This window comes from Pinus tabuliformis, chromosome J (assembly GCF_031772625.1).
Source record: "Pinus tabuliformis cultivar Carrire ecotype Pingquan chromosome J, CPIR1, whole genome shotgun sequence".
In the NCBI taxonomy this organism is placed as follows: Eukaryota; Viridiplantae; Streptophyta; class Pinopsida; order Pinales; family Pinaceae; genus Pinus; species Pinus tabuliformis.
This window is the reverse complement of record NC_142295.1, coordinates 374,709,966-374,736,986: the sequence shown is the minus strand read 5'-3', so window position 1 is coordinate 374,736,986 and position 27,021 is coordinate 374,709,966. Positions and strand designations below refer to the sequence as shown.

The 27,021-nt window shown below is 35.8% G+C and overlaps 1 protein-coding gene across 9 annotated transcripts in view; it reads right to left on the bottom strand.

Moving 5' to 3' along the window:
• Nucleotides 1–11,291: 11,291 nt before the first annotated feature.
• LOC149227295 (uncharacterized) overlaps nt 11,292–27,021 on the bottom strand; it is a 142,097-nt gene continuing 126,367 nt past the window's right edge. For all 9 annotated transcript variants that reach the window (XM_089377740.1, XM_089377742.1, XM_089377736.1 and 6 more), the window contains one exon: nt 11,292–11,724. In XM_089377740.1, the coding sequence (XP_089233866.1) occupies nt 11,677–11,724 (48 nt within the window). In that variant the 3' untranslated portion in view covers nt 11,292–11,676. The remainder of the gene's footprint in view (nt 11,725–27,021) is intronic.

Sequence of the window (27,021 nt, the reverse complement as noted above, 5' to 3'; positions counted from 1 at the left end):
TCTATATGTCTGCATACTTACTGGATGCAATCTGTGTGCACCAACAATTCCTTATCATGAACTGGACATGGAAACCACGAGAGATTGTCGTGAACATCTATTGCAAGTTGCTTTCAAACTGCATTTATCGAGGAGTAATGGCACGAATAACTGACCACTTTATCATCCCACTATATAAGCTTATATTTGAACAAGATCCACCTTTCATGTCTTGAGAAGCAATGGAGGAGATAATAGATATTATAGATTGGTATGCCTCTCCAGGTGGCACCTTCACCAGAGTGTTTGGTGGAGAGAAGCCTCTGCATGTGTTACCAAGGTATGCCACTGACAAACTGATCATGCAAGAAGTATCATACCACCTCGCTAAAGGGTTGTCAGCAACACTACAGAGGAAGAAGAAAGCACCATGTCCCACTCTTTCTTTGTAAATTAGATTATACGAGATAAAGAACTTGAAAGTCGTAGATGTCAAGGCTAAGGAATAGTGAGATTTGAGTTCGGCACTAAGGACTTTAATTTGTATAATCGCCACAGTATTTGCAAGGACCACTGTATGATAGCTTAGTTACATGCATGCATGAACACATAGACTTCATGTTTGATTTTCTACAACTAATTAACTCAAGATGAATTAATTAATTATTTTACAAACAACTTCTAAGATCAAATTCGAATTTTACTTCTCAATTTTAGTTCAGGGACTAACTAAAATTGGAATCTAACCCGAAATACTATTTATATCAATGCTATTTTTAGCACTTCCATTTTTCATTCCTTATTGCTATGTCCAACACTGGTACCTGAACTACTATTTATAGCAGTGCTATTTTTAGCACTTCTATTTTTAGCATTTCTTGTTGCTATTTTCAACACTCCCTCTCAACAAGAAAGGCATTCAACTCGAACCCAATCCTAAACCTTTGGAATGTTCTACATGCAACACTTCTCCCAAGTGTTGTTGCTCCAGCAACTCTAGAAACAAAAAATCTCCCAACTGACCTCCCTGTTGGGCTAGAAACATCCTCTGATGCTGAAGCTTCCTCTACCGCTGACAAGTGCTCCCTTTGTGACCTCTGAGCTACTGCAACACTCCATGCATCTCGCATCGTTGCACACCTCTCTATGCCATCTTGCACTGGTGCAACACTCCTGTGCCTCTTGCATTGCTGCAGCCTGCTAGCTCTGCGCTGTCTTGGGACTCCTGCACTGTAGCTCTCTCTGTCGCTCCATCCGCATCTACCTCTACCCACTCAGCCAGTCCTGCTACTCCTCGTCGGGGCTCCCGTAGCAAGGTATAATCAAAGAGGTTGGGTACCTCAATGATCCTGCCCCTATTCCAGCCTTCTCAGGACTATCACTCCACATCGCCCCACCTCCGACCTGGAGGTATGGATGCATGTGATCCCTCGGCCCAATTGGCTTGAAATTTCCCCCTACTTGAGGTCTCTACATGAGTGGATGCCTCCACTTGGTCCCCTCTCAGCTTCTCTAGTTGTGGCTACTCCACAACCTCCTGAAGCTGCTTCACCAATTGTGACTCCTCCACAATTGTCTGAGACTTCTTCTGGCGCTGCATGTTGAGAGGTAATGTACTCTCCCTCTCAACCACCAAGTCTCCAAAATTTTCCTTGCTCCTCAAGGTTGTGCATGCATCTTGAACCTCAAGAGCATATAGGTTCTTGACTCATGAATTGATCTGCTTCACCTGTCTCGTGGTGATGTGTCTAAGGAAAACCTACTAAAGACTACATCATAGCTTTTGTCTTCCAGCATTGCGATCGACACCAAAATTTTCCTCAGTCCTAGTACATACTTTACATCGGTCAAGGTAATGCAAGCTCCATGCTCCCTCTGAAAAACAACCATGCCTACACCTGAGACACTATACTTTTCATCATTACCCATCGCTATGAGTATCTGGAGATCTTTCTCCTCCAAGGTACTGAACAAACTCTTGTCGCCGATCATGTGGAATGAAGCTCCACTGTCAAGAAACCAACTACATCCCACCATGGATGAAACCATGCATGCGAAGAGAATGAAATCCAACTCGAACTATGAGGCCAATGCCTCACCTTCAAATCCTTCCTTGGATCCCATCTTGGATTTCTTCAGTGGACAATTTGTAGCAAAATGGCCCACCTCATGACAATGAAAGCATCGCACTTTCGATTTGTCAAACTTCTTCCCACCATAGGAAGAACTCGATTTGGGATGAGAATCCTTCTCCTTCCCTTTCTTCGCCTTACTCGCTAAGGCACAATTTTCTTCATCCTCCTTGGATGAAGAACCATCTCTGGTGCTTCTCCTTATCTCCTCCTGCATCAGATCCGACCAAAGTCATTCCCAATCTGGCAGTTTCTCTCTTCCATTTACCGAGTCTTGGTAGCTATGCCAGCTCTTAGAAAGACCGAGGAGCACAAGAATCACCATGTCATCATCAGTTGTCGTGATCCCTACACTTCCAAGCTCATCCCTACAGGTGGTGAGCTTGTTCAGATATGTAGAGATCATGTCGCCCTTTTCACACTTGATTTTTTGAAGCTTGTCTTTCAACGCCAGCTTCCTCTGATCGTTGTTGTTATAATATAGGTCTTTCATTGTTTTCCACATCAAAAATGGTGTCTCCTTCCCATGGAGGCTCAAGACAATGTGGTCTTGAACTCCCTTCAAGAGGATTCTCCTTGGTCTAGCCACACATTTCTCCCATTCTGTCGATTCTGTAGCATCAGATGTTGTGGGCTTGGGGACTCCTTGATCAATGAAGTCTTTTAGACTGTTATCCTCTAATACTACTTCCATGTGATCCTTCCAAGCTATATAATTCGATCTTTCATCAAGGGCATACTCGAGTCTTAAACCGTTGAACGCCATTGGTGAAATTGAGATGTGATAAGAACTCAATTTCTATATTCAGGAACCTCAAACTTCGAAATTATCCCTTCTTGTATACTGTCTTCGCTTTGATAGCCTTTGCTCTGATACCATGTAGAAATTCCCACTGTATATCAACAGATTATGCAATATACTAAAGCAAAATACAAGATCTACTTCTACAACAAACTTGCGGAAGCTTAATCGAATATGACCAAGATCAAATAGAACACATATAACTAAGAATGAAAAATCAATCACACATGAACACAGAAGAATACTCTGGGGAAAGCCTCAGCTAAAACCCCAATCTCTGTATTATCATACAAGTGGAAATATGTTCAGATTACAAAAAGAATCAGCTCACAAGCTATCCTGCTCTCTCTACAATCAAACAATGCTGCTCATAGATAGTCAAAGGCTTCTCCAAACCTTCTCCTCTGCCCTCCAAGCCTCCTATTTCCTTGCACAGTTTTCCTTGGGGTCCAATGCTACCACCTGTGTGAATTGGCCTCTTCACACTCTCACTAACCTCTGATCTAACTGCGCAATCCTGAAGAAAATAATTCCTTCTGCATGGATGAGTTTCCTATATAGGAAAAATCCTCCAACTGATACTACATTGTCCCTTCCTCTGATCTCAACTGGGTCTCTGACTGAACTGACATGCATGAGTTATTTATGAGAGAATATTCAGTTATCTGAAGTGCAACAGTTACAGCATGCATGCATTAACTAACTGAACTCACAATTAATTCCAGAAACTGTTGGAACTAATCTAACTAGACTTAACTCAGTTAACTGAGCTAACTAATTACAACTCATCCTTTTCTCTTTAACTGATGGATAAATTCCTCAATCAACGGAGAAACTGTTGCATGTCCCCACATAGACATCATGTTTGATTTTCTATAACTAATTAGCTCAAGATGAATTAATTAATTAATTATTTTACAAACAGCTACTAAGATCAAATTCAAATTTTACTTCTCAGTTTTAGTTCAAGGACTAAATAAAATTAGAATCTAACCCGAAATATTGTTTATAGCAATTATATTTTTATCACTTCCATGTTTATTTCCTTGTTGCTATGTCCAACACTGGTACTCGAACTTCTATTTATAGCACTTCTATTTTTAGCATCTCTTGTTGCTATTTTCAACTAGTCAAGATCTGAATATTGATGCATGTTTTATTCTGCAAATGTTATGATCTGGGTATGACTAAAGTCTGGAATAGATATGAAGTTTTTAAGTTAGTATTTGCAGATCTGTAGGTTGGTTCACTTTGATAAAAGCGTGTATACACGTTGGTTCAGCACGTCGAAGTAGCGTATACATTATGAAATATGATGGTTGAAGTTGCAGTTTGTTCTGGTTGTTAATGCAGAGTTATGGTTTCTACTTTGTGTTCTGGTGACTATGTTCTGGTGATGATGGGTTTTCAATGATTGATTGATTCAGTTGTGGTTGATTCAAAGATTAATGATTGAGTTTCAGTGATTGGTTGATGCAGATATATTTGATGGTTATATTGCAGTGGTGATTGATTTTGAGCTTCAATGTTACTAATGGGTCTAGTATGAAAATTTGATGAAATGAAGACTTCAAATTGTGGTGTTGTGTTCCAGGAGTATCCAATCTGAAAATTTATGAAACGTGGTCCCTAGAAGAAGAGAGAAGGTCGTAGCCTTCTGTAGGCCAATGCCTACATACAAATTAACATATCATCTAGTACAAGAGCCAGGGGATTGGAGCTCCCTTTTAGTAGCAGCTGGAAAATGAGTGAAGATTGGAGCCTTCTGTAGGCTGACACCTACGTACTAGTAAATGGATCGGCTAGTACAAGAGTCAGGGGGTTGGAGCTCCCTTCTAGTAGCAGCTGGAAAACGAGTGAAGGTTGGAGCCTTCTGTAGGTCGGCGCCTATGTACTAGTAAACATATCGGCTAGTACAAGAGCTAGGGGGTTGTAGCTCCCTTCTAGTAGAAGCTGGAGAATGAGAGACGGTTGTAGCCTTCTACTGGTGGGTGCTTGCGTACTAGTATGAGTCTGCACCAGTACAAGATTGTAAACATGTCTTTCTTATATTAAAAGAAGTCATCGGTAGGTGGTTTTTGTCCTGCATTGGGTTTCCACCTTAAATCTTGGTGTTCATGTGTGCTGCTTATGTGTGATGGTTTATTATATTATTACTGCATGTGCTTATTGTTTATATGGTTAATGAAGTATTGATGCACTAATTAAAGATCAACATATAAGGAATTAACTGACTCATAAATTTGCTGGATATACGTTGGTTGCTTTAAAGACAGTTGCGTGTACACGCGAGTTACCTTCATTGAAGTAGCGTATATAAATAAGAGTATGAAAAGAAAAAGTTGTTGATTTCAATAATACTGATTCACCCCCCCTCAATATTATTTCCAACAATTGGTATCAGAGGAGGTCCTTTGGTAGAAGCTTGATCGCTTGAAGGAGATCCGTAGAAAAAATGGGAAAGAAGCTGAAGAAGAAAGCACCTTAGAAGAAGAAGACATCTCAAAGGAACAAGGACAATAGGAGAGATAATTGGTCGTTAGGCGGAAGCAAGTATTCAGATTCAGAATCACCTCAGATTGAAGATGAACAAGCAAAAGAAGTATCAGGTACAAATTTTTGGTCTTCTGGTGATACTTTTCTCTGTTCATGCAATGTTGAAGATATTGAAAGTGATAGTGAAAGAAATATAGAGGCAAAAGTTAAAAGACTCACAAATAAAATTAGAGACCAACAAGATCTATTTAACAAAAGGGAGTGTGCTTTCAGAGAAGAATTACCATATTAAAAGCTCAATTGGAGGAAGGAAACAAGGTAAGGAAGCAATATAAGGAAAAGGGAGATCAATGTCAAAAGTTGCAAGATGAAGTGACATCATTAAGAAATGAAGCAAATGAAAAGAGCACAACAATCAAGAGACTTAAAGATGGATCCAGTTACTATGAAAGTCTTGAAGCTAAGATACTCTCTCTAAAAGAAGATCTTGGAAAATCAAATAAGTAGAATGAAGAACTACCTCAAGCAGATGAAGAACAATAAAATGAGATTCTCAAATTAAGGCAACAAGTGGAAGAAGGAAGAAAGGTTGAAGAAATCATGAAGAAGCAATATCTTGAAAGGGAAGAATAATATCACGTTGAGGTAAATATCTTAAAAGGTAAATTAGAAGAAAATGATAAGATGTTACGATTTCAAGATAGTACTAAGATTTTGGAGTAGTCAAAGGTCTCATACCATCAAAACTAGTCTTGATTTTCATGAATTTGTTGAAGGTGAATCTAGCTCTCAAGATGAGGAAAAGGAACTCCAATGCAAAATCTGAAATGCTCAACAAGATGAGAAGTCAACCCCATCAACAACCAAGGAAAGAAAGTCTTCAAAGAAAATCTTTTACTCGTAACTATGGAAGTGATAGTTGGATATTTCCTCTGATGAATAATGTTGAATGTTTTATATGTCATAATTTTGGACATGTTGTAGTAAGATGCAGAAGTAGAATGGTTCATGACCGTCACACAAAAAGATCATCCGCTTCTAGGTACTTTAAGGGATATTGTTTTTATTGCAATATGTTTGGTTACAAAGCCATTGACTTCTATAGAAGGAATATGAAACATCTAAGATGTTATGCATGTAACAAATTTGGACATATAGCAAAGGAATGCAGGAGCAATTTTCGGGCACCATACCAAAAGGAGAAAACATCATCACACTCGAAGATATGGAAGAAGAAGGAAGTACAGTCAGAAAGATGTGGCATAGCACAGAGTACAAACATAACAGACTTAGGGGGAGCTGAAAGTGTGAAACTTCAGTGTTCTAAATCTCATACGCAGTTTTCATGAAGACAAGTCACGTATATACGCGAGTTCGAAGCTGCACTGTCACGTATATGTTGGTTTGAGGAAAAAGCAGTGGGACAGACTCAGAAAAAGGGGTTTGATATGGTTCATCAATTATCAAATATCTACTCTATTCTGATTGATGATGATTATAGGCTACTGATAATATGTAGAAGTTCTCTTGGCCCTCATAAGTTGTTGATGACTTGATGTATATCTTATTGATGATGATGCCTTTATGATTCTTACTAACAAATGCAATGATCAGATCTAACATTGAACAGTTGGCACAGATTTAGGGGGAGCATATGCTTTTCATAATGCATTGTTGGCATTATGTTAGAAGTGTTGAAAATAGCAACAAGAAATGATAAAAATAGAACAAGAATATTCCAATTTCAATTTGTCCATGAATTAAAATCGAATTTAGTCTTGCCAGCTACTTAAAAATAATTAATTAAGTTATTTTGGCTTAATTAGTTGGAGAAATTCAAGTTAGAAGTCTTTCTGAAGTCATACAAGAGTTATCCCTTAAATTAATGAGATAAGCGTTTAATTAAGGAGATAAGGTTGAGTTATATTTGACTGGTAATTAGTTAACTCAGTTTACTGAGTTAAGTCCAATTAAATTAGTTCCAAACTATTTGAGGAACTAATAGAGAGTTAACAGTCAGTTGATGCATGCATGCACTCAACTAGTGTACTCACTACAACAAAACAGGCAATTTACGCCAGATTTAGCACCAGATTTTAGTGTATTTTTCTCTCCATTGGTATGAGCAGCCTGGCGCTAAATCTGGCTCTATTGTACAATTTTTAAAGCATTCTTTTTTGCATCAAATTTTGGATCTCTTTTTTACGCCAAATTTTGCACCAAGATTTGCATTTGGCTTTAAAATAGTTTTTGTTTCTAGTTTTGTGCCATTTTTTGCATCATTCTGCTTCCTGTTTTGTGCGATTCTTTTTTTCTATTTTTGTGTCGATATTTGCATCGAGTTTTACACCATCTTTTACATCTGATTTAGTGTCTTTTTTTGCATCGAGTTTGTGCCAGTTTTTGCATCTAGTCTTATGCATTTTTTGCTTCTAATTTTTATACTTATTTTTATATCTATTTTTGCACCAATTTTTCTGTCTTTTTTTACACCATTTTTGCATCTAATTTTGCACCATATGTTGAATCTGATTTAGTGCCAAATTTTTCATCCATTTTTGAACCATTTTTTCACCCACTTTTTCGTTTCATTTGTCTCCCTTTTTTGCATCCTATTTTGCACCTAATTTTGCATCATTTGTTGCATCCAATTTAGCATCATTTTTAACAACATTTCTTGCATCCAATTTTGCATCCTTTTGAGCATCTAAATTTTCACCCTATGTTGGACCATGCATTGCGTCAACCTTCGAATCCCATTTTGTATCTAAAGTAAAGTTACATTCAATTTTGAGCCATTTTTTCATCTACTTTTGCATTTGTTTTTGCACAAAGTTTTGAATCATTTGTTGCGCCTCATTTTTCATCCAAATCCGAGCCATTTTTATGCCCATTTTCGCACCATTTTTTCTACTTTTGTGTCCAAATTTTCACCATTTTTATGTCCAATTTTGCAACCTTTTTTGTGTCTAATTTTGCATCCTTTTTGGCATCCAAATTTGCATCCTTTTTTTCTGCCACATTTTGTGTCCACATTTACATCTCATTTTGCACCTAGATTTTAGTTTGAATTTTCATCTAGTTATGCATAATTTTTGGCATCCTTAGTTTCACCCTTTTTTAGTCCCATTTTGCTTCTTGTTTTGTGTCTTTTCTTACATCCTTTTTGCACCCAATTTTGCATCATAATTTTACACCATTCTTTTCATCCTCATTTTGGTGTCCATTTTTGCATCCTTGTTTGCGCCCAATTTGGTATCTTTTTGTATGCCCTATTTTGTTCCATTCTTTGTCTATTTTTGCACCCCTTTTTAATTCTACTTCTAAACCCTTTTTGTCTCATTGTTTGCATCTTGTTTTGATGGCTAGTTTAATATCCAATTTTACTCCCAATTTTGCATCGATGGTTACATCCAATTTTGGCTTCTTGTTTAGAGTTTTACTTTTACTTCCATTTTACTAAATTTATTACATAGTGAAATATATTACAGTTTCTAAATATCATTTTGCTATGGGATTTAATGCATAGTTAGATGAACATAAAACCCTCTCAGTTTATCCAGAAACCTAAGATAGACTGATTAAGATAATGGTTGTTCTAAGGCTCAGAATTATTAGTAGATCAAGATGTAGAGTATAGATTAAGAAAAGAAGAATGAATTCATGTGAGTCCTCGCATGCAAGTCTTGTTGGAGTTTTTTGTGTAGCTGGGAAGCGCTCCTAGATAGCTCCAAATCTTGGCCCTACACACAAAAGAGAAAGCAGAGAAAACTTCACAACATAATATCTTGATAATTGAAATTATAATAAACATATAAATATTACTGAATAAATAAATATAAACCAAAATCTCATACATTCATTAGTTAAATAGGATAAGTAAAGAATGAATAGTAGCATATGGAAGGAAGAACAAATAATCTATATTAATAAAGGAGTTGGAGGAAAGTTACAACCATCAGATGCAGTTGCAACAACACCTCCCCCAACTCCTAGCTCCAAAACTCTCCCTCTCAAGATAGATCTTAGCAACATGACAATACACGAATTCCCATCATTTCCTCAATGGCCAAGCCTCCAATATATAGGAAAGTGAAGGCTATGAAGATTTCCCAAATTCCTCATTAGTTCAATTTTGGCAAAAGCTTTTGGGTGAATAATGTTTCCTCATATAAAGATGGCATTTTCCACTTTTTAGATGCTTTTGTGCTTAGGAAAAAGCTTCCCCATGCTTTATGGCTCTTTCCCACTTTTGTATGCTTTTATTTTTTAGGAAAAATCTAAAGATGAGGATAAAGAGATCACATTCCACCATATGAGTTTCCGAAAGTGAACAAAAATGTCAAATTCTAGTTAACTCGAGCTTTTTTTCTCGCATTAGAGGAATTTTCATTTTAAAATGTTAACATTGAATTTCCATATTATATGTGTAAGCCAATCAAAATCTTTTAAAATTTAAAAGACATACATGTGTGACTAGGCAGTGAATTTTTTTTAAATAATATAACTTACCTAATTTAACTGTGAATCAAAACTATATTAAATATTAAAAATAAAATTAATATCATAATCTATAAAAGTTAAAATATCGAAAATATTTTTAATGAAGGGTAAATCATGGCGTGTTAAATAAATAAATTTAAATATAAAATCCTAAATCCTAAATTTAATTTAAATTTTATTATATTAAATCTTGTATTGATAAATTAATTTAAATATAAAATATAAATATATTGTTATTTTGATTAAAGTGCATTTATTTAAGTAACTTAAATTTATATTTTAAATATTCCTTTTAAATTTAAATTTTCTTAAATCTTGTGTTAATAAATTAATTTCAATATAAAATACATGCAGACGGTTATTTTTTATAAAGTGACGTTTTTCTGGGTAATTTAAATTTCCTTTAAATTTTGAATTTGTTTTTTTAATTTAAATTTACTTTTTTAATTTAAATTTTATTAAATCTTGTGCTAATATATTAATTTAAATATAAAATACATATACAATTATTTTGATAAATGTGACATCTATTTGGGTAATTTTGGTAAAAGAATAATAAAAATGATATATTAAAAAATTGTCTACATGGCATTATTTTATTAGTTTCTTATTTTTTTCTTACGTGGTTATTTTTTGAGTTGAAAATTCCTCTAATGTGAGAATTTTGGTAACAAAAGTTAGATGAAAGGGACAACTTGTTATAGGCTAGGATACCGTGGTTCTCATGGTACATAACTTGTATTATAGGCTTATATAGTTTAGGAGAAAGGGGTATTTCAACCAACATCATAGTATTATCCTCCAAGATGATCAGGAGGTATTTTCATGTATAACACATTTAAGAATATATCACAATTCAAATTCATAACTTAGTATTTGTAAACAAATTTAAGAGTAATTGACAACGTTCATAAAAAATATAGCAGCATCCTCATAGTATTCTCTATCAAAAAATCATTGACAATTTTCAATATACATATATTACTACTAAACCAACATTTATCGCAGATATCATTATTCCAAGGTAAATTCACAACATTACATCCAAAAATAGTCTTATCATCATACATAATCATTCCCCATAAAAAACATTGACATGTTTCAACACATATATAAAGTAACAAGATAATACTAATAATATCCTCATCATCTTTAATCAAATCAACTAAGATTCAAATGTGTGATTATCATATTAAAATATTTCATGAACACCGTTATTCTAAGGTAAATTCACAACACCCATCAAAAGATAGTAATATCATCATACATAATAATTCTTCATCAAAATAATGTTGATAATTTTCAATATATATATAAAATAACAAGATAAAAATGATAATATCATCTTCATATTTAATCAAATCAACTAAAATTCAATGTAAGATTACAAATGAAAATGTTTCATAGATATCATTATGCTAATGTAAATTCACAACACCCATAAAAAAAATAGGAATCTCATCATACACAATAATTCTTCATAAAAACAGTGGTAAACAATTTTCAACATATTCATAAGGTAAAAAGATAGTATTGATAGTATCATCATCATTATTCAAATAAACTAAAATTCAAATGTATGATTACCATATTAAGACATCCTACTAAATAAAAAGATAACGCATGACTAGCTAGCACCACAAAAATCATAGTCAAGCTCATTCTCATGATCATCATCATGACCATCCTGATAATATCATCCACATAATCATCACCAATGCCATCGCCATCCTCATTATCATCATCTCTGATATATGATGTAATCTAAACATCGTCCATAGCATCATCTTCGTGGTCATTACCTATAACTTTCTGGAAAAAAATCAATATTACATGTTAGTACTAATTCTATAGCAAAATGCATATTTTTATTACAATGCTAATAATAAAATGAGTTAGGACATAATAACATTTAATAGTAATAAAAATAAAATGAGAATATGGCTTAAGATATATTGGAGATCCAACTAAGATTACACTTGTAATTCACATTAAGTAGTAGAAGCATTTTTTAATCCATATGAAGTAGGTACCCATTTGTTCTTCATATTATATTGTCAATGTTTCTTATGATTTCCATGCAGAATTGGTAAATTAATATTTACTGGAATCCTTATTTGAAATTACTATTGTAATTCAGATTAGAAATAGAAGAAATTTTAACAAAAAAAGAATGTCACGTGAAAAAGTAAATTGTTTTTAATGAAAAATAAGTCGCATAAAATATAAATGTCACATGAAATATTGAGTTGTTTTTAATGCATGTACTTTTCTCTATAATAAGAGGGATCCTAATGTTTGTTCAAGAACAAATGCTCACAAATAATTACTTCATTTTATCCATTATCACACTTAATCCATTATACCTAGTGACGACAATGATTCCATTCAAATTGCTTTGAACTCCCTAAATATAATGTAAAAGAGAAAACTCCACGACCACGACCATGACCGTAGCCCCTCCCTTGCCTCGTCCACCATCAGAGACCATAAACTTGGAGTTATGACCACGATAGAAACCCCTCCCTTGCCTTCTGTCCACCATTAGAAGCATTGAACTTGGAATTAAGAGTACTCATGTTTTCTTTGCTCTAACTAATCTCCAAGGAATCAAAACTTGATCAATATATCAAGGACTCCATCAAGGAATAGATATATCATAAGAGAAGCTCAATAGGCTTTGTGAAAAGAGTGTGAAATAACACTTATCTCTGTTTTATGAAATAACTTGAGTGAGTGGAATGAATGGTGGGAAACACTTACCAAGGAAAGGAATATTTTTGGTCTGTCCTTATTTCTATTATTATTTTTGCTTCTTAGAATGGAGGGAAATGTTTAAAAAAATCTAAAAAATATTTTAAATTTAAAATATATATATATATATATACATATGCTTGCGTTGTGTCGCTGAGATGGGTATTATACATCTCTTCCTTGGTAAGAGATGTAAGAGATGCATCATATATATATATATATATGATGCCATGCGTTGTGTCGCTGAGATGGGTATTATACATCTCTTCCTTGGTAAGTTATAGAATGTGCTTGGGTTTTCTTAATGCAATAAAATTAATTCTTCTCTTCATTATATCTTGAGATGTTCAACTTGCACCTAATAAAACAATAAAGTTAAAATAGGTTTTCCTTTGTCCTTTGCAGATTTCTTTCCCCATTAATCCTTGCCTTAATAGATTAATTGTCTTATGGTGGCCTTGAGTGGTCACTCCCATTAGTTGCATGCTTTTTAGTTTTATGTTAGTGACATTTCTTAGGATTGATAACATGTTATTTAATTTATGAGAATGTGTTATTTTCCATATTATTGTTAAATATTAATATTAAATATGTTGGTTTTGAACATGGTTTAGCAAAAAGTTCCCAAAAGGTTTATAGATTGTAATTTATAATGTAATGCTTCATTGCTTGATGAAATTGTGTTTGGGTATTTTTTTTAAAGATTCATTGATTGATGAAATTTTTATGGATATTTTTTTAGTATATTAACTTGTATGTGATAAAGTCAAAAGTCACCTATTTTTGAGATTTTCATTGGTTAATTTCCCTTGAGGTTATCAAGTTCACCATTCAATCCCAGGTTAAGGAAATATAGGAGTCATGAAGTGGCATTGTCCAATAACTTAAATCTTGGAACATGTTTTTTTTAGTCACACTATACTTCCTTTTTGTGTAAATTCTCCATGAAAATATTCTCATGGAACATAAGGGACCTCAATAGTAAAGGAAAACAAATACTCCTAAAAGAAAAATGGTCTACAAAGCACCCATCAATAATGTTGATATAAGAAATAAAAATATTAAGTGAGGTTCTACCTCATATAATTAGAAAATGGGGGAAGAAATTCCAAGTAGTAGTGATTGATGATTAGATATACTTGGGTGGAATGGCTATTGTTTGGAATGATCAGGACATCAAGGTTACCAATATGTTTACCTCGTTTTACATTATGATAATATAATTTTAGTTAATTGACATTGAGGACTACTACCATGTATCCAATGTCTGTGACTCCAATATCACAAATGGAAAACCTCTGTTTCTCAATTCTATTTCCAGCACAAGTAATTTATACTCCCCATCTTCTTGGATTATTGGGAGTGACTTCAGTATTATCAAGTGTCTCGAGGAATAGAAAGAATGAATCACAATGTTTACCAAGAGATTTTGTAAGATATACCATCAAGGCCCTAAAGTAGTATCCATTAAAGTTCTCAAGAAATGAGTCTCCAACCAACACATGTGGATCAATGACATGTAATACATGTGTGTGTGGTGACTAACTTAATACACTATTCTAATAACTCCACAAACTTAAGTATTTCACTCCATCACATGATTTACTGTAGTGTGAAATAAGTAAACCAAGAGTAGACATGAAACCCTTAGGCAAGAAAAATTCCCTAGATCCTCAATTAGGTTCTTAAATGATGAAGTGAAAATGAAAGGGGAAAAGAGGACTTCATGATTTAACCATCACAAACATGTGATCAAGTGTGACTAGGAGTGTATATATTCATATGTTTTCCAAAGAGGGTGTGAACACATGAGTTACCATTCATTGGGCCTTATTTTTCTTTCTTTTGATTTTTCTTATATATAGGACTTAGGGAATAAGGTTTTCATAAGTTTTGAACAACTCATAGATATAATATTTACATAAATTTTCACTTTAACCTTAGAGTTTAGACTTAGATAAATCATTATATTGTATCTTTAATGATTTTGGCTTTCACTTTTTGATTTTCTTTCATCACAAATTACAAAAGGGGAAATATTTTGCCACAAATATATGAATGCTTAATCATAAAGGCGTCACGCGATGAAAACAAATTAATGATGTTATTCCCTATGAAAATGATGGGTATTCTTGAGAAACGCTTATGCTTGTGGATGTCTCCTCCCTAGTTGAGAGGGAGTGAGCATTGACACCATATTATCCATTTGTCATGTACTACGACCGAGACTAATAGTCGTAAGCCTACTAAAGACACCAGTAGGGAGAATGGTGGATTAGATAAACATATGGGACCAATATTCTTTGAGAATTTGTGCTTTGACTAGGACTAACCACCATAAGTCAAGTACATTAATCCAAGATAAGAATAGTCATGAGGATCGACATTTCCTGGTGTCAAATATTATGACAGTGGATTAGGAAATGATCATGCGAGGACATGCTTGATGAACATCCTAGTGCGGTAAGTGCCTAAAGAGGCAGTGGTGTCCAAATTTATGCCTCCCAACATTGTGCTATGATCTAATGGAGAGATATAACTTGTTAGTCAAGGCCTTTCTATTTTGACAATGTTGGCTGCGATGATGTAAATCATCGTTGATTCTTATCAATCTAGATCCCTTCTTATATGAATATTTCAACTTGAGAGTACTTTTTTGTCTCATTATGAGTATCTCCCTAGTTTAGAGGGAGTTTCATCATCTTCATTATCATCATCATCATCACCACCATCAATCTCATCATTGCATTATCGTCATAATCACCATTCATGTCGTTATCATCCCTATCTCCCTAGTTTAGAGAGAGTGTCATCATCTTCATTATCATCATCATCACCACCATCAATCTCATCATTGCATTATCATCATAATCACCATTCATGTCGTCGTCATCATCATGATTATGGACATTGTTGTCAATTGTTCATAATTATAGGTGTCGTAAGAAATATCATCAACCCAAAAATTATTACGAGTGCTCAAAAAAGGTTGTTAGGACACATGATATATGCAAGATAAATGACAACTTTATTTTTTAGAGATGATCGATGATCATCATCATCACTACCATTATCATCGTCATTATAATTTTCATCATCCCCATCATCATAATTAATGTAATTTCTATCGTCATTGTTGTCAACTTCATCATGAACATCATAATCATAATTTATGCCATTATTGTTGTTGATGATGGCCAAGATGAAAATAATGATAATGATGATCAAATGATGATGACTTGGAAGATGACTCTAAAGATAATGATTATGATTATGACCATGACAACATTTAGAAATTGGGAAGATTGTCCAAGGTCATTAGCATTGCCATCATCATTGTCATTATAACCCCCATCATCTTTATTATCATTTTGATTAACATAATATTAATCAAAATTCATGTCATCATCATCATCTTCATTATCATCATCGTCATAATTATTGACATTGTCATCAATTGTTCATAATTGTTAATGTCATAAGAAATATCATCAATGCAAAAAATATATGACTGTTGGAAAATGGATGCAAAAGTCAAAACATAAATGGGGGCAACAATAGACATAAAATTGGATGAAGAGTGGACACAACATAAGTAGATGCAAAACAAGACAGAAAAATTGACACAAAAGTGGATGGAAAAGTAGATGCAATAGTTGATGCAAAATTGGACACAAAATAAGATGCAAACATGGATGAAAAAGTGGAAGAAAACATGGGTGTAATAGTAGGCATAAAACTTAGCATGCACTGTTGTGAAATAAATGTGGGTACAACAATGAACAAAGAAAAAATACACAAACTTGGATGAAAAAGGAGGGAAATTTGGATTAAAAAATGGATGTAAACATGGAACAAACATGGGTGCAATAGTGGACACAAAATTAAATTCAAAATTGGATGCATCAGAAGTGGACGTAAAAGTGGATGCAAAATGAGATGCAAAAAACATAAAAATTATTTGGTGCAAACCTGGACATAAAAGAGGACGCAAATGTGGATGAAAAATTGGAAGAAAATGTGGGTTTCGATGATAGGCACAAGATATGGCATAACAAAAGTGGATGAAAGAGTGGATGTAATAAAAATCACAAAAACGGATGCAAGACAAGATGCAGTAAGGGATGCAAACATGGGTGCAACAACAGAAACAAAATTGGATGAAAAATATGGATGCAAAAGAAGATACAAAATGAGATGCAAAACCCAACACAAAAGTGGATGCAGAAATAGATGCAATATTTTAATGCAAAAGTTGATGTGAAGATGGATGCAAATTTGGAAGCAAATGTTGGTACAACAGTTAGTACAAAACATGGTACAAGTAGTGTCACAATAAAAGTGGATGTAATGATAAATGCAAAAAAAGAAGCAAATGAAGATGAAAAATAAGATGCAAAAAGGGATGCAAAAGTGGATGTAAACATGGGTGCAACAATGGATGAAAAATATGATGCAAAAGTTGATGCAATAAAATTCGATGCAAAATTATATGAAATATGAGACACAAAACCTTATGCAAATCTTGATGCAAAGGGGATGCAAAAATGATGTAAAAATGGATGCAAAAAATGATTTTAAAAATGATACAAAAGAGGATGCAAGAGATGATGAAAAAGTTGATGCAAGTGTAAACGCAAAAAGTGGATGCAATAAATGATACAAAAGTTGGCGAAACAAAATTAGGTGCCAAACTTGATGCAAAACATGGTGCAAAGGATGGCATAAAACTTGGCATAAAACCTAGTATAAAACCTGATGCAAAACCTATTACAATACTTGGTGCTAAATTTGGTGTAAGACTTGGTGAAAAACTCAGTGCAAACTTTGCATCAATTTTTGCACCATATTTGATAAATGGACACAAATAGCACCAAAAATGGGCTCTAGACGCAAAAAAGGAAAAAAAAAAGGATGCTAATCACAGGGTTTTGTTGTAGTGACTCCAGTTAACTGAAGATTCCTTCATCTGTAACTCATGCATGCCTATTCTGAGAAAGACCCAGTTGAGATTAAAGACAAGGATAGTGTACTATCAGTTGCATTTGTTTTCCTATAAAGAAAACTCATGCATGCAGAAAGAATCAATACCTTAGAGGATTGCACAGTTTTGACAATGTGTTAGAGCAATGTTCCACTTGGTGAGGTGAGAATCATCCACTAGGAACAACGCAAGGAAATAGGAGCTTGGAAGCTAGAGAGGAAGGCTTGTGAGAAGCCAAGATTTGTTGTGAGCATATGTGAGGATTGTATTGAGAGTTGGCTAGTTGTGAGAGCTAAGGCTTTGTATAATTCCTATGTATTTCCAACTTGTATGATAATACAGATAGTGGGGTTTTTAGTTGCGGCTTTCTCCAAAGTATTTTCATGTGCATTGATTCTTCTTATTCTAGAAATATGTGTTCAGCTCGATCTTTAAGCTTCCGCAAATTGATAGTAGAAGTAGGTTATAGTATTTTTCTTTGGTTATATTGCATTATCAAGTTAATCTACATTCAGATTTTCTACATGGTCATATAGCGAGATTTGTAGAGAACTTGCAGAATTTCTACATGGTAGCAGAGCCAAGTTTATCAGAGCTATGAATAGTATACGGAGAAGAAAATTCAAACTTTGAAGTTCGCGGTTGCAGGTGTAAATCGAATTCATATCATACTTCAAGGTTGGCCAATGGCGTTCTGTGGCTTAAGACTCGAGTATGCCTTGGAAGGCAGCTCGAATTACATAGCATGGAAAGATAGAATGGAGGATGTATTAGAAGAAAATGGCTTGAAGGATTTCATTGATCGAGAAATCCCAAAGCCAGCTTCAACTAATGCACAAGAGTTGGCTGAGTGGAAGAAGTGTGTGGCGCAGGCAAGACAGATCATCCTTGAGGGAGTTCAAGACCATATTGTCTCAAGTCTCCATGGGAAGGATACTCCATTTTCAATGTGGAAGACATTGAAGGACCTCTACCAAAACAGTAGCGACCAGAGGAAATTGGCACTCAAGGATAAGCTTCGAAGAATCAAGATGGAGAAGGGCGATACTATTTCCACATATCTGAACAAGCTCGTGCTGCAGAGATTAGCTTAGCATTCTGGGAATAACTACTACTAATGATGATATGGTGAGCCTCGCTCTCCTTGGCCTTCCAAAGAGCTATAATAGCTACCAAGACTCTGTGAATGGAAGGGAGAAACTCTCGGATTGGGAACGACTGTGGTAGGATCTGATGTAGGAGGAGATCAGGAGGAGCACACGAGATGGTTCTTCATCCAAGGATGATGATGAAGAAAATCTGGCCTTAGTAAGTAAGGCAAGGAAAGGAAAGGGGAAGGTTTCCCATTCCAAATCGAATTCTTCTCATGGAGGGAAGAAGAGTGACAAGTCTAAAGTGAGATGCTTTAATTGTCACAAGATGGGACATTATGCGGCTAATTTCCCATCGAATAAGTCCAAGAAGGGATCCTCGGAAGGATCGGAAGGTGAAGCATTAGCCTCTCAGTTCGAAATGGACTTTACCCTCATTGCATGCATGGTGTCATCAATGATGGGCTATGTTTGGTATCTTGACAGTGGAGCCTCATTCCACGTGACCAGTGATAAAAGTTTATTCAGTGCCTTGGAGGAGAAAGACCTCAAGATGTGCATAGAGATGGGTGACGACGGAAGGTATAGTGTTTCAGGAGTGGGCACAGTTGCTTTTGAGAGGGAGCACGGAGCTCCTATCACCTTGACAGATGTGAAGTATGTGCCTGGACTGAAGAAGAACTTCGTATCGGTCACGATGTTGGAGGACAAAGGCTACGATGTTGTCTTTAGTAAGGGAAAGGTTTTCCTTAGATACATCATCATGAGACAAGTGAAACGGATTGGTTCACAAGTTAAGAACTTGTACGCTCTTGAGGTTCAAGATGCATCAAAAGCCTTGAGGAGCAAGGCAAATGTTAGAGACTTGGTGGTTGAGAGGGAGAGTAAATTACCCCTCAACATGCAGTCCCAGAAGAAGTCTTAGACAATTGTGGAGGAGCCACAATTTGAGAAGCAGAGAGGAGACTGAGTGAAGAGATCCACTCATGCAGATACCTCCATTAGGGGGGAATTTCGATCCAAGTGGATAGAGGGATCACCTGCAGCCATACCTCCAAGTGTGAGGTGGGGCGATGTGAAGTGATAGTCCCATGAAGGCTGAAATTGGGCAGGGTTCATTGAGAGGTTTTATCTCATGGATCGTACCTTGCTACGGGAGCCCAAAGTACATAGTAGCGGGAGGAATCAGCGAGATTGATGCAGTCAGAGATCAAAGTGACAGAGGCTAGATAAGTCAGATACTAAAGAGCGCAGAGAAGGATTGACAACAGTGCAGAAAGGCAGAGTCAGCAGAAGTGCAAAGTTTTCAGTTGACAAAGGTAATAGCAGTCAGAGACTTTGATGACAGATGCATCATACTGATTCAGGTTGGATGTTTTTTTTGTTTCTGGAGTGCTGGAATAACAACACTATAGAGAAGTGTTGCATGCATAACATTCCAAAGGTTCACGATCAAGATCGAGTTTATTCCTTTCTTGTTGAGAGGGAGTGTTGAAAATAGCAACAAGAAATGATAAAAATAGAACAAGAATATTCCAATTTTAATTTGTCCTTGAATTAAAATTGTGAATTAAAATCGAATTTAGTCTCACCAGCTACTTGAAAATAATTAATTAAGTTATTTTGACTTAATTAGTTGGAGAAATTCAGGTTACAAGTCTTTCTGAAGTCATACAAGAGTTATCCCTTAAATTAAGGAGATAAGCCTTTAACTAAGGAGATAAGGCTGAGTTATGTTTGAGTTGTAATTAGTTAACTCAGTTTACTGAGTTAAGTCTAGATAAATTAGTTCCAAACTGTTTGAGGAACTAATAGAGAGTTAACAGTCAGTTGATGCATGCATGCACTCAACTAGTGTACTCCAGTTAACTGAATATTCCTTCATCTGTAACTCATGCATGTTTTTTCTGAGAAAGACCCAATTGATATTAAAGACAAGGACAATTTAATATTAGTTGCATGTGTTTTCCTATAAAGAAAACTCATGCATGCAAAAGTAATATCTTGGAGGATTGTGCAGTTATGACAGTGTGTTAGAGCAGTGTTCCACTTGGTGAGGTGAGAATCATCCACTAGGAACAACGCAAGGAAATAGGAGCTTGGAGGCCAGAGAGGAAGGCTTGTGAGAAGCCAGGATTTCCTGTGAGCATCTGTGAGGACTGTACTGAGATCTGGCTAGCTGTGAGAGTTAAGGCTTTGTATAATTCCTATGTATTTCCACCTTGTATGATAATACATATAGTGGGGTTTTTAGCTGAGGCTTTCCCCAAAGTATTTTCATGTGCATTAATTCTTCTTCTTCTGGTTATATGTGTTCAGCTCGATCTTTAAGCTTCCGCAAATTGATAGCAGAAGTAGGTTATAGTATTTTGCTTTGGTTATATTGCATTATCGGGTTAATCTACAGTCAAATTTTCTACATGGTCTTATAGCGAGATTTTTAGAGAACTTGCATAATTTCTACTAGAAGATCTTAGTACATGAAGATACTTATATTTCTTGATCCACATAGTTGTTTTGATTCAGGTGACTCTTTTGATGATGGACATATACATGTTATTGATCTTGATGCTGCTAGAAGATGCTGATGGTGCAGTTCATATATGGTGTATGATAGTTGTTGATGATCATGGTCTTGTTTAGATTGTTGGTCCTTATTATAAATGTCATGTATATCATTTGATGTAAAGGTCATGAAAATACCTAATTTTTAACCCCATTATGCATGGGAAGGATGATGTAATAATTTCTATTTCAGTTATGTATAAACAATTGGTGTATCCCCACTTGGTTGGGAGATTGATGTATGTATGAGTCATTGGTGATAGGAAGGTAATACTCACATAGTTGATTTATAGAGTCATGATATTCTTTTGGAAAATATTTTTGTAAACTCTACATGTGCTCAGGGGAGCATGGATGATTTAGTACATCTCAACATGTACAAAGGGGGAGCTTAATCAGAGAATTCAGCATGTGCTCAGGGGGAGCATGGACAACATAATGTATATCAAACTGGGATAATATCTTGATCCGCCCTTTGCCTTTGATGTCAAAGGGGGAGAGTGTCTTGGTGTTTTTGTTGCCATCAAGTCCAAAGGGGGAGATTGTTGGCATTATGATACATGTGTTTTTCTTGATGGCAACTCACACAGATAATAGTTCACAGTGCAATAGGTTAACAACAAATGATTACAGATAAGACTCCAGAGGTTGAAGGAAGAGAGGTATATGTTGGTTCATTTTGTCCAAGTAGCATATACACGTGGGTTAACAAAACAAAAGGAGTGTATACCTATGCATGCACTTTCACATAAGGAAAAGCGTGTATGGGATAAAAAACCAAAGAAAGAGAGGTATACGCTGATTCATTTTGTCCGAGTAGTGTATACACGTGGGTTAACAGAACAAAAGGAGCATATATGTATGTACGCAATTTCACAGAAGGAAAAGCGCGTATGGAATGGATGACCAAGGTTTTGGTCCAAGGTATTGGTCTAAGGTATTTGGTCTGAGGTATTAGTTCGAGGTATTTGGTCCAAGGTATTGGTCCTAAGTGGTTTTGGTCTGAGGTATTTGGTCTAAGGTATTGGTCCTAAGTGGTTTTAGTCTGAGGTATTAAGAAAGGCCTACAACTATATAAGGAGGAGAAGATCATTAAGCCAAAGTGTGCAAGTATTGAATATCTTATGAAGAGTTAGATCAAATATGTAGGTTATAGGTTTATGATGCTTTGCTTGATCTTAACTAAGGATGCACCTAAGTGGTTGATGATGGATGATGGATGATGGATCGGGATCATAAGACCTAAAATGAATTATCATTATGTGGATTGATCATGGATAGTCTAGATCTGAATACTAATGCATGTGTTTATTCTGAAAATGTTATGATCTAGGTATGATTGAAGTCTGGAATAGCTATGAAGTTTTTAAAATAGTATTTGCAGATCTGTACAGTGGTTCCCTTTCATAAAAGCGTGTATACACACTGGTTCGGCACATTGAAGTAGCGTATACATTACAAAATATGATGGTTGAAGTTGCAGTTTGTTCTGGTTGTTAATGCAGAGTTCTGGGTTCTGCTTTGTGTTCTGGTGACAATGTTCTGAATGTTCAGATTGATTGATTGTGATTTTCTTCAGTGATGTTGGGTTTTCAGTGATTGGTTGATTCAGTTGTGGTTGATTCAAAGAGTGATGATTGAGTTTCAATGATTGGTTGATGCAAATGTATTTGATGGTTGTATTGCAGTGGTGATTGATTTTGAGCTTCAAGGTTACTAGTGGGTCCATTATGAAAATTTGATGAAACAAGGCCTTAAGATTGTGGTGTTGTGTTCAAGGAGTATCCAGTCTGAAAATTTATGAAACGTGGTCCCTGGAGGAAGTGAGAAGTTCATAGCCTTCTGTAGGTCGGTGCCTATGTACATGTAAACATATAGGCCAACACAAGAGCTAGGGGGTTTGAGCTCCCTTCCAGTAGTAGCTAGAAAACAAGTGAAGGTTGGAGCCTTCTGTAGGTTGGCGCCTGCATACTAGTAAATGGGTCGGATAGTACAAGAGCCAGGGGTTGGAACTCCCTTCTAGTAGCAGCTGGAAAATGAGTGAAGGTTGGAGCCTTCTATAGGCTGGCGCCTACGTACTAGTAAATGAATCAACTAGTACAAGAGCGAGGGGGTTGTAGCTCCCTTCCAGTAGAAGCTGGAGAATGAGAAAAGCTTGTAGCCTTCGGTAGGTGGGTGCCTGCGTACTGGTATGAGTTTGCACCAGTACAAGATTGTAAACAGGTTTTTCTTACATTAAAAAAAGTTAGCAGCGGGTGGTTTTTGTCTGCATTGGGTTTCCACCTTAAATCTTGGTGTTCATGTGTGTTTCTTATGTGTGATGGTTTATTCTGTTATTATTGCACATGGTTACTGTTTATATGGTTAATGAAGTACTGATTCACTGATTAAAGATCAACATATGATGATTTAACTGACTCATAAGTTTGTTGGATATAAGCTAGTTGCTTTAAAGACAATTGCGTGTACACGCGAGTTACCTTCATTGAAATTATAGTGTATATAAATAACAGTATGAAAAGAAAAAGTTATTGATTTAACTAATACTGATTCACCCCCCCCCCCCCCCCCCCCCCCTCTCAGTATTATTTCCAACAATTGGTATCAGAGGAGGTCCTTTGGTAGAAGCTTGATCGCTTGAAGGAGATCTGTAGAAACAATGGAAAAGAAGCTGAAGAAGAAAGCACCTCAGAAGAAGAAGACTCTCAAAGGAATAGGGACAACAGGAGAGACAATTGGCCGTTAGGTGGAAGCAAGTATTCATATTCAGAATCACCTCAGATTGAAGATGAACAAGAAAAAGAAGTATCGGGTACAAATTTTTGGTCCTCTGGTGATACTTCTCTCCGTTCATGCAATGTTGAAGATATTGAAAGTGATAGTGAAATAAATATATAGGTAGAAGTTAAAAGACTCGCATATAAAATTAGAGATCAACAAGATCTATTTAACAAAAGGTAGTGTGCCTTCAAAGAAGAAGTTACCAGATTAAAAGCTTAGTTGGAGGAAGGAAACAAGGTAAGGAAGCAGTACAAGGAAAAGGGAGATCAATGTCAAAAGTTGCAGGATGAATTGATAAATGAAGTTGAAGGAGCTTTTATCTACTCAGTACATCTCTACATATCCTATCCTCAGGCGACCATGCGCGAGTCACACGACCTCTCTCCACGGGTCTTCTACTCTCCAGCGCCTTACAGCTCAAACCTCTTTCGGATACAGGAACTGTCCTCAGACAGGCGGCCCAGTAGGCTTCGATATTAATAAAAGCAAGCAGAATACAAAGCTTATTACAACAGAGATGTCTCAGAGTTCATTACTCACAAGTTCTCTCACTCGAACGATGATCTGAACTTCTGCAAACTCTCTCTTAAAAAGACTTCTAATGAATCTAAACCTATCTAAGCAATGACGTCAAAAAGAAAATTATTGAGGGTCCTGTCGGTATTTTCTTTCACCGACGGTGTCTACTCAATACTTTTCGGTACAAGGAATCCTGCTACAACATGTGACCATTTTATCACATTGTTAGCAAAAGATTCTACCAGGGTCCCATCGGACTCCTGTTCTCCCACATGTCTTCTTCTGACGATCCTGGAGATTGTTCGTATTCATCAATTATTCTTTGGTGGTGTCTGTCCATCAATCGGTTGTACTCTTCGTCGATTCCTTCGTCTGGGTCCTGGGCATCTGTCAATTCATCTTTTTCTTTCGGTGGAATTATTGTCCTGTGAGATGCTGTTGATGATGATTCTCCCTTTTCAATATTCGTTTTTATCTTGTGGAGGCCTGGCTGCTGAGGTGTATGCATCAATTCTTGCTTTTCCCACTTGTTCAAAAAAGGTAATGCGCTTATCTCAATATCAAGAAAAGAATCTTTAAAAGCTTTCCGGGTTGCAGGTGATCGCTGTACTGCCAGCTCAATGCCATCTAACAGTTCCCATTTGAATATTTGGAACATGTTGGTGGAGCTTTCAATAGTGTGCTGGATCCATGATCTACAGTTCTCATTTAGAAGATCTTTATGCTGCCAACCGAGCTCAAAAATCATCGATGTGCATATTCTTTTGGAAATCATTAGACTAATTATGTGAATGACATTATTATTCCAGTTTGGAGAAAGAACTGAAATAGTGACTAACGCCTTTTGATTAATTGCAAATTTTAAAACTTTAGGCTGTCCCTGTAAACCATCCATCTTGTGGAGAATTTGGAGTTTTTCTACCAACTTTAGATTTCCAAACTCATGGAACCAATCGACATGTTGCTTGATTAGTTCTTGATTGTTACCAGTCTCTATTTCGCCAATCCTTTCATGACTAAAAACTTGAGCAAATGGATTTGGGTCTATGCTTTCTCTCAGTCTCAAGCTATGAAAATCCCAAGGAAATGCAAATGTTCTTAAATATTGCAATGATCTTTGGATGCATTGAGAAACTCTGGTAACCTGTATTTTTCTGCACACTCCTCCTTTAATTTCCCAATCTGCAAAATTTTCAAAGATCTCATACTGGGGAAATGTATCAGTGACTGCATAATTCTCATCGACTCTTTGTAAAAAAGAGGCTTCAAGTTCTTCAAAAATGTCTGGAATCTTTAAAGAGACCAGGAACTTTATTAATTCTTCTTTGATGGGGATTTCTTCTAGATCTAAAATCTTTGCACCTGTATAAATGCTTAGTGCAAAATCAACACCCCCAATGATCTGATAATAATTCAGAATCCTAAGTGTCCAGATCATTTCTGTAGTAAACACACTAGACCATAAATCACATAAACTCCTAAAGAAGAGTTTTACTTTCATATTTGGCAAAGGGAAGACTTTTACCAAATTTTCATCTAGGCCTAGGGAGATGCCCAAATTCTTTGATTGCCAAGCTTGGCACTTTCTTATCCACATGTTTCTTCTTAATCTCAATCCTACCACCTTTTTAATTTCATCTGCAACAAAACCTGCATGATTTTCAAGAATTCGAAATCTATCTACAAGAGTGGCAAAATTATCATCCTTTGGAGTTTTGCCTGGAATTTCAAAAACTGAATATTTACAAGTTATAAACATCTTGTTCATATCTCTAGTTAAGGAGTCTGTCAAAAAATTAGAATTTCCTGGAATCCACTCGACTTCAAAGTCGAACTGCTGAAACCAAATCTGCCAAGCTAAAATTCTCGGGAGGAAAGCCGAATATCAGAGTTTTGAACTACCAATGCTCAACCTCCTCACACTTGATACTAAATGGAACAACATCCTAATATCTAAAAAAAAATCACCCATGTCACCTCTAGCCATTTCCTATCACTTGGCCTCCTGTTGTGCAATTTGATCCATGCCATACCATGTATTCTCACTAAGTCAGTTGCAACATGGCCGAGACATGGAAATATTATCCCATGTCAATTTACCACATTACTTGCCACATGGCATGCCTCATGGAAATTCCATATCACCATATTTTTCACATAGAATTTGTATTAGGATTATTATATATAGAGAGTAAACCCTAACTACCTGAGTTTTGCTCTCTTGATACATGACCACCATATGCCTGATGCTTGATTGTTGATATCTATTAATTTTCATCCCCCAAACATTTGGTCTATTTTAATTCACATATATGTCATATTCTGTTAGTGTCAGTGGTTTCATGTCAATTGTTTCTTGGGGTTTAACTAACAACAAATACCCAATGTCTTGATCCATCACCTGACCAGTCTCAA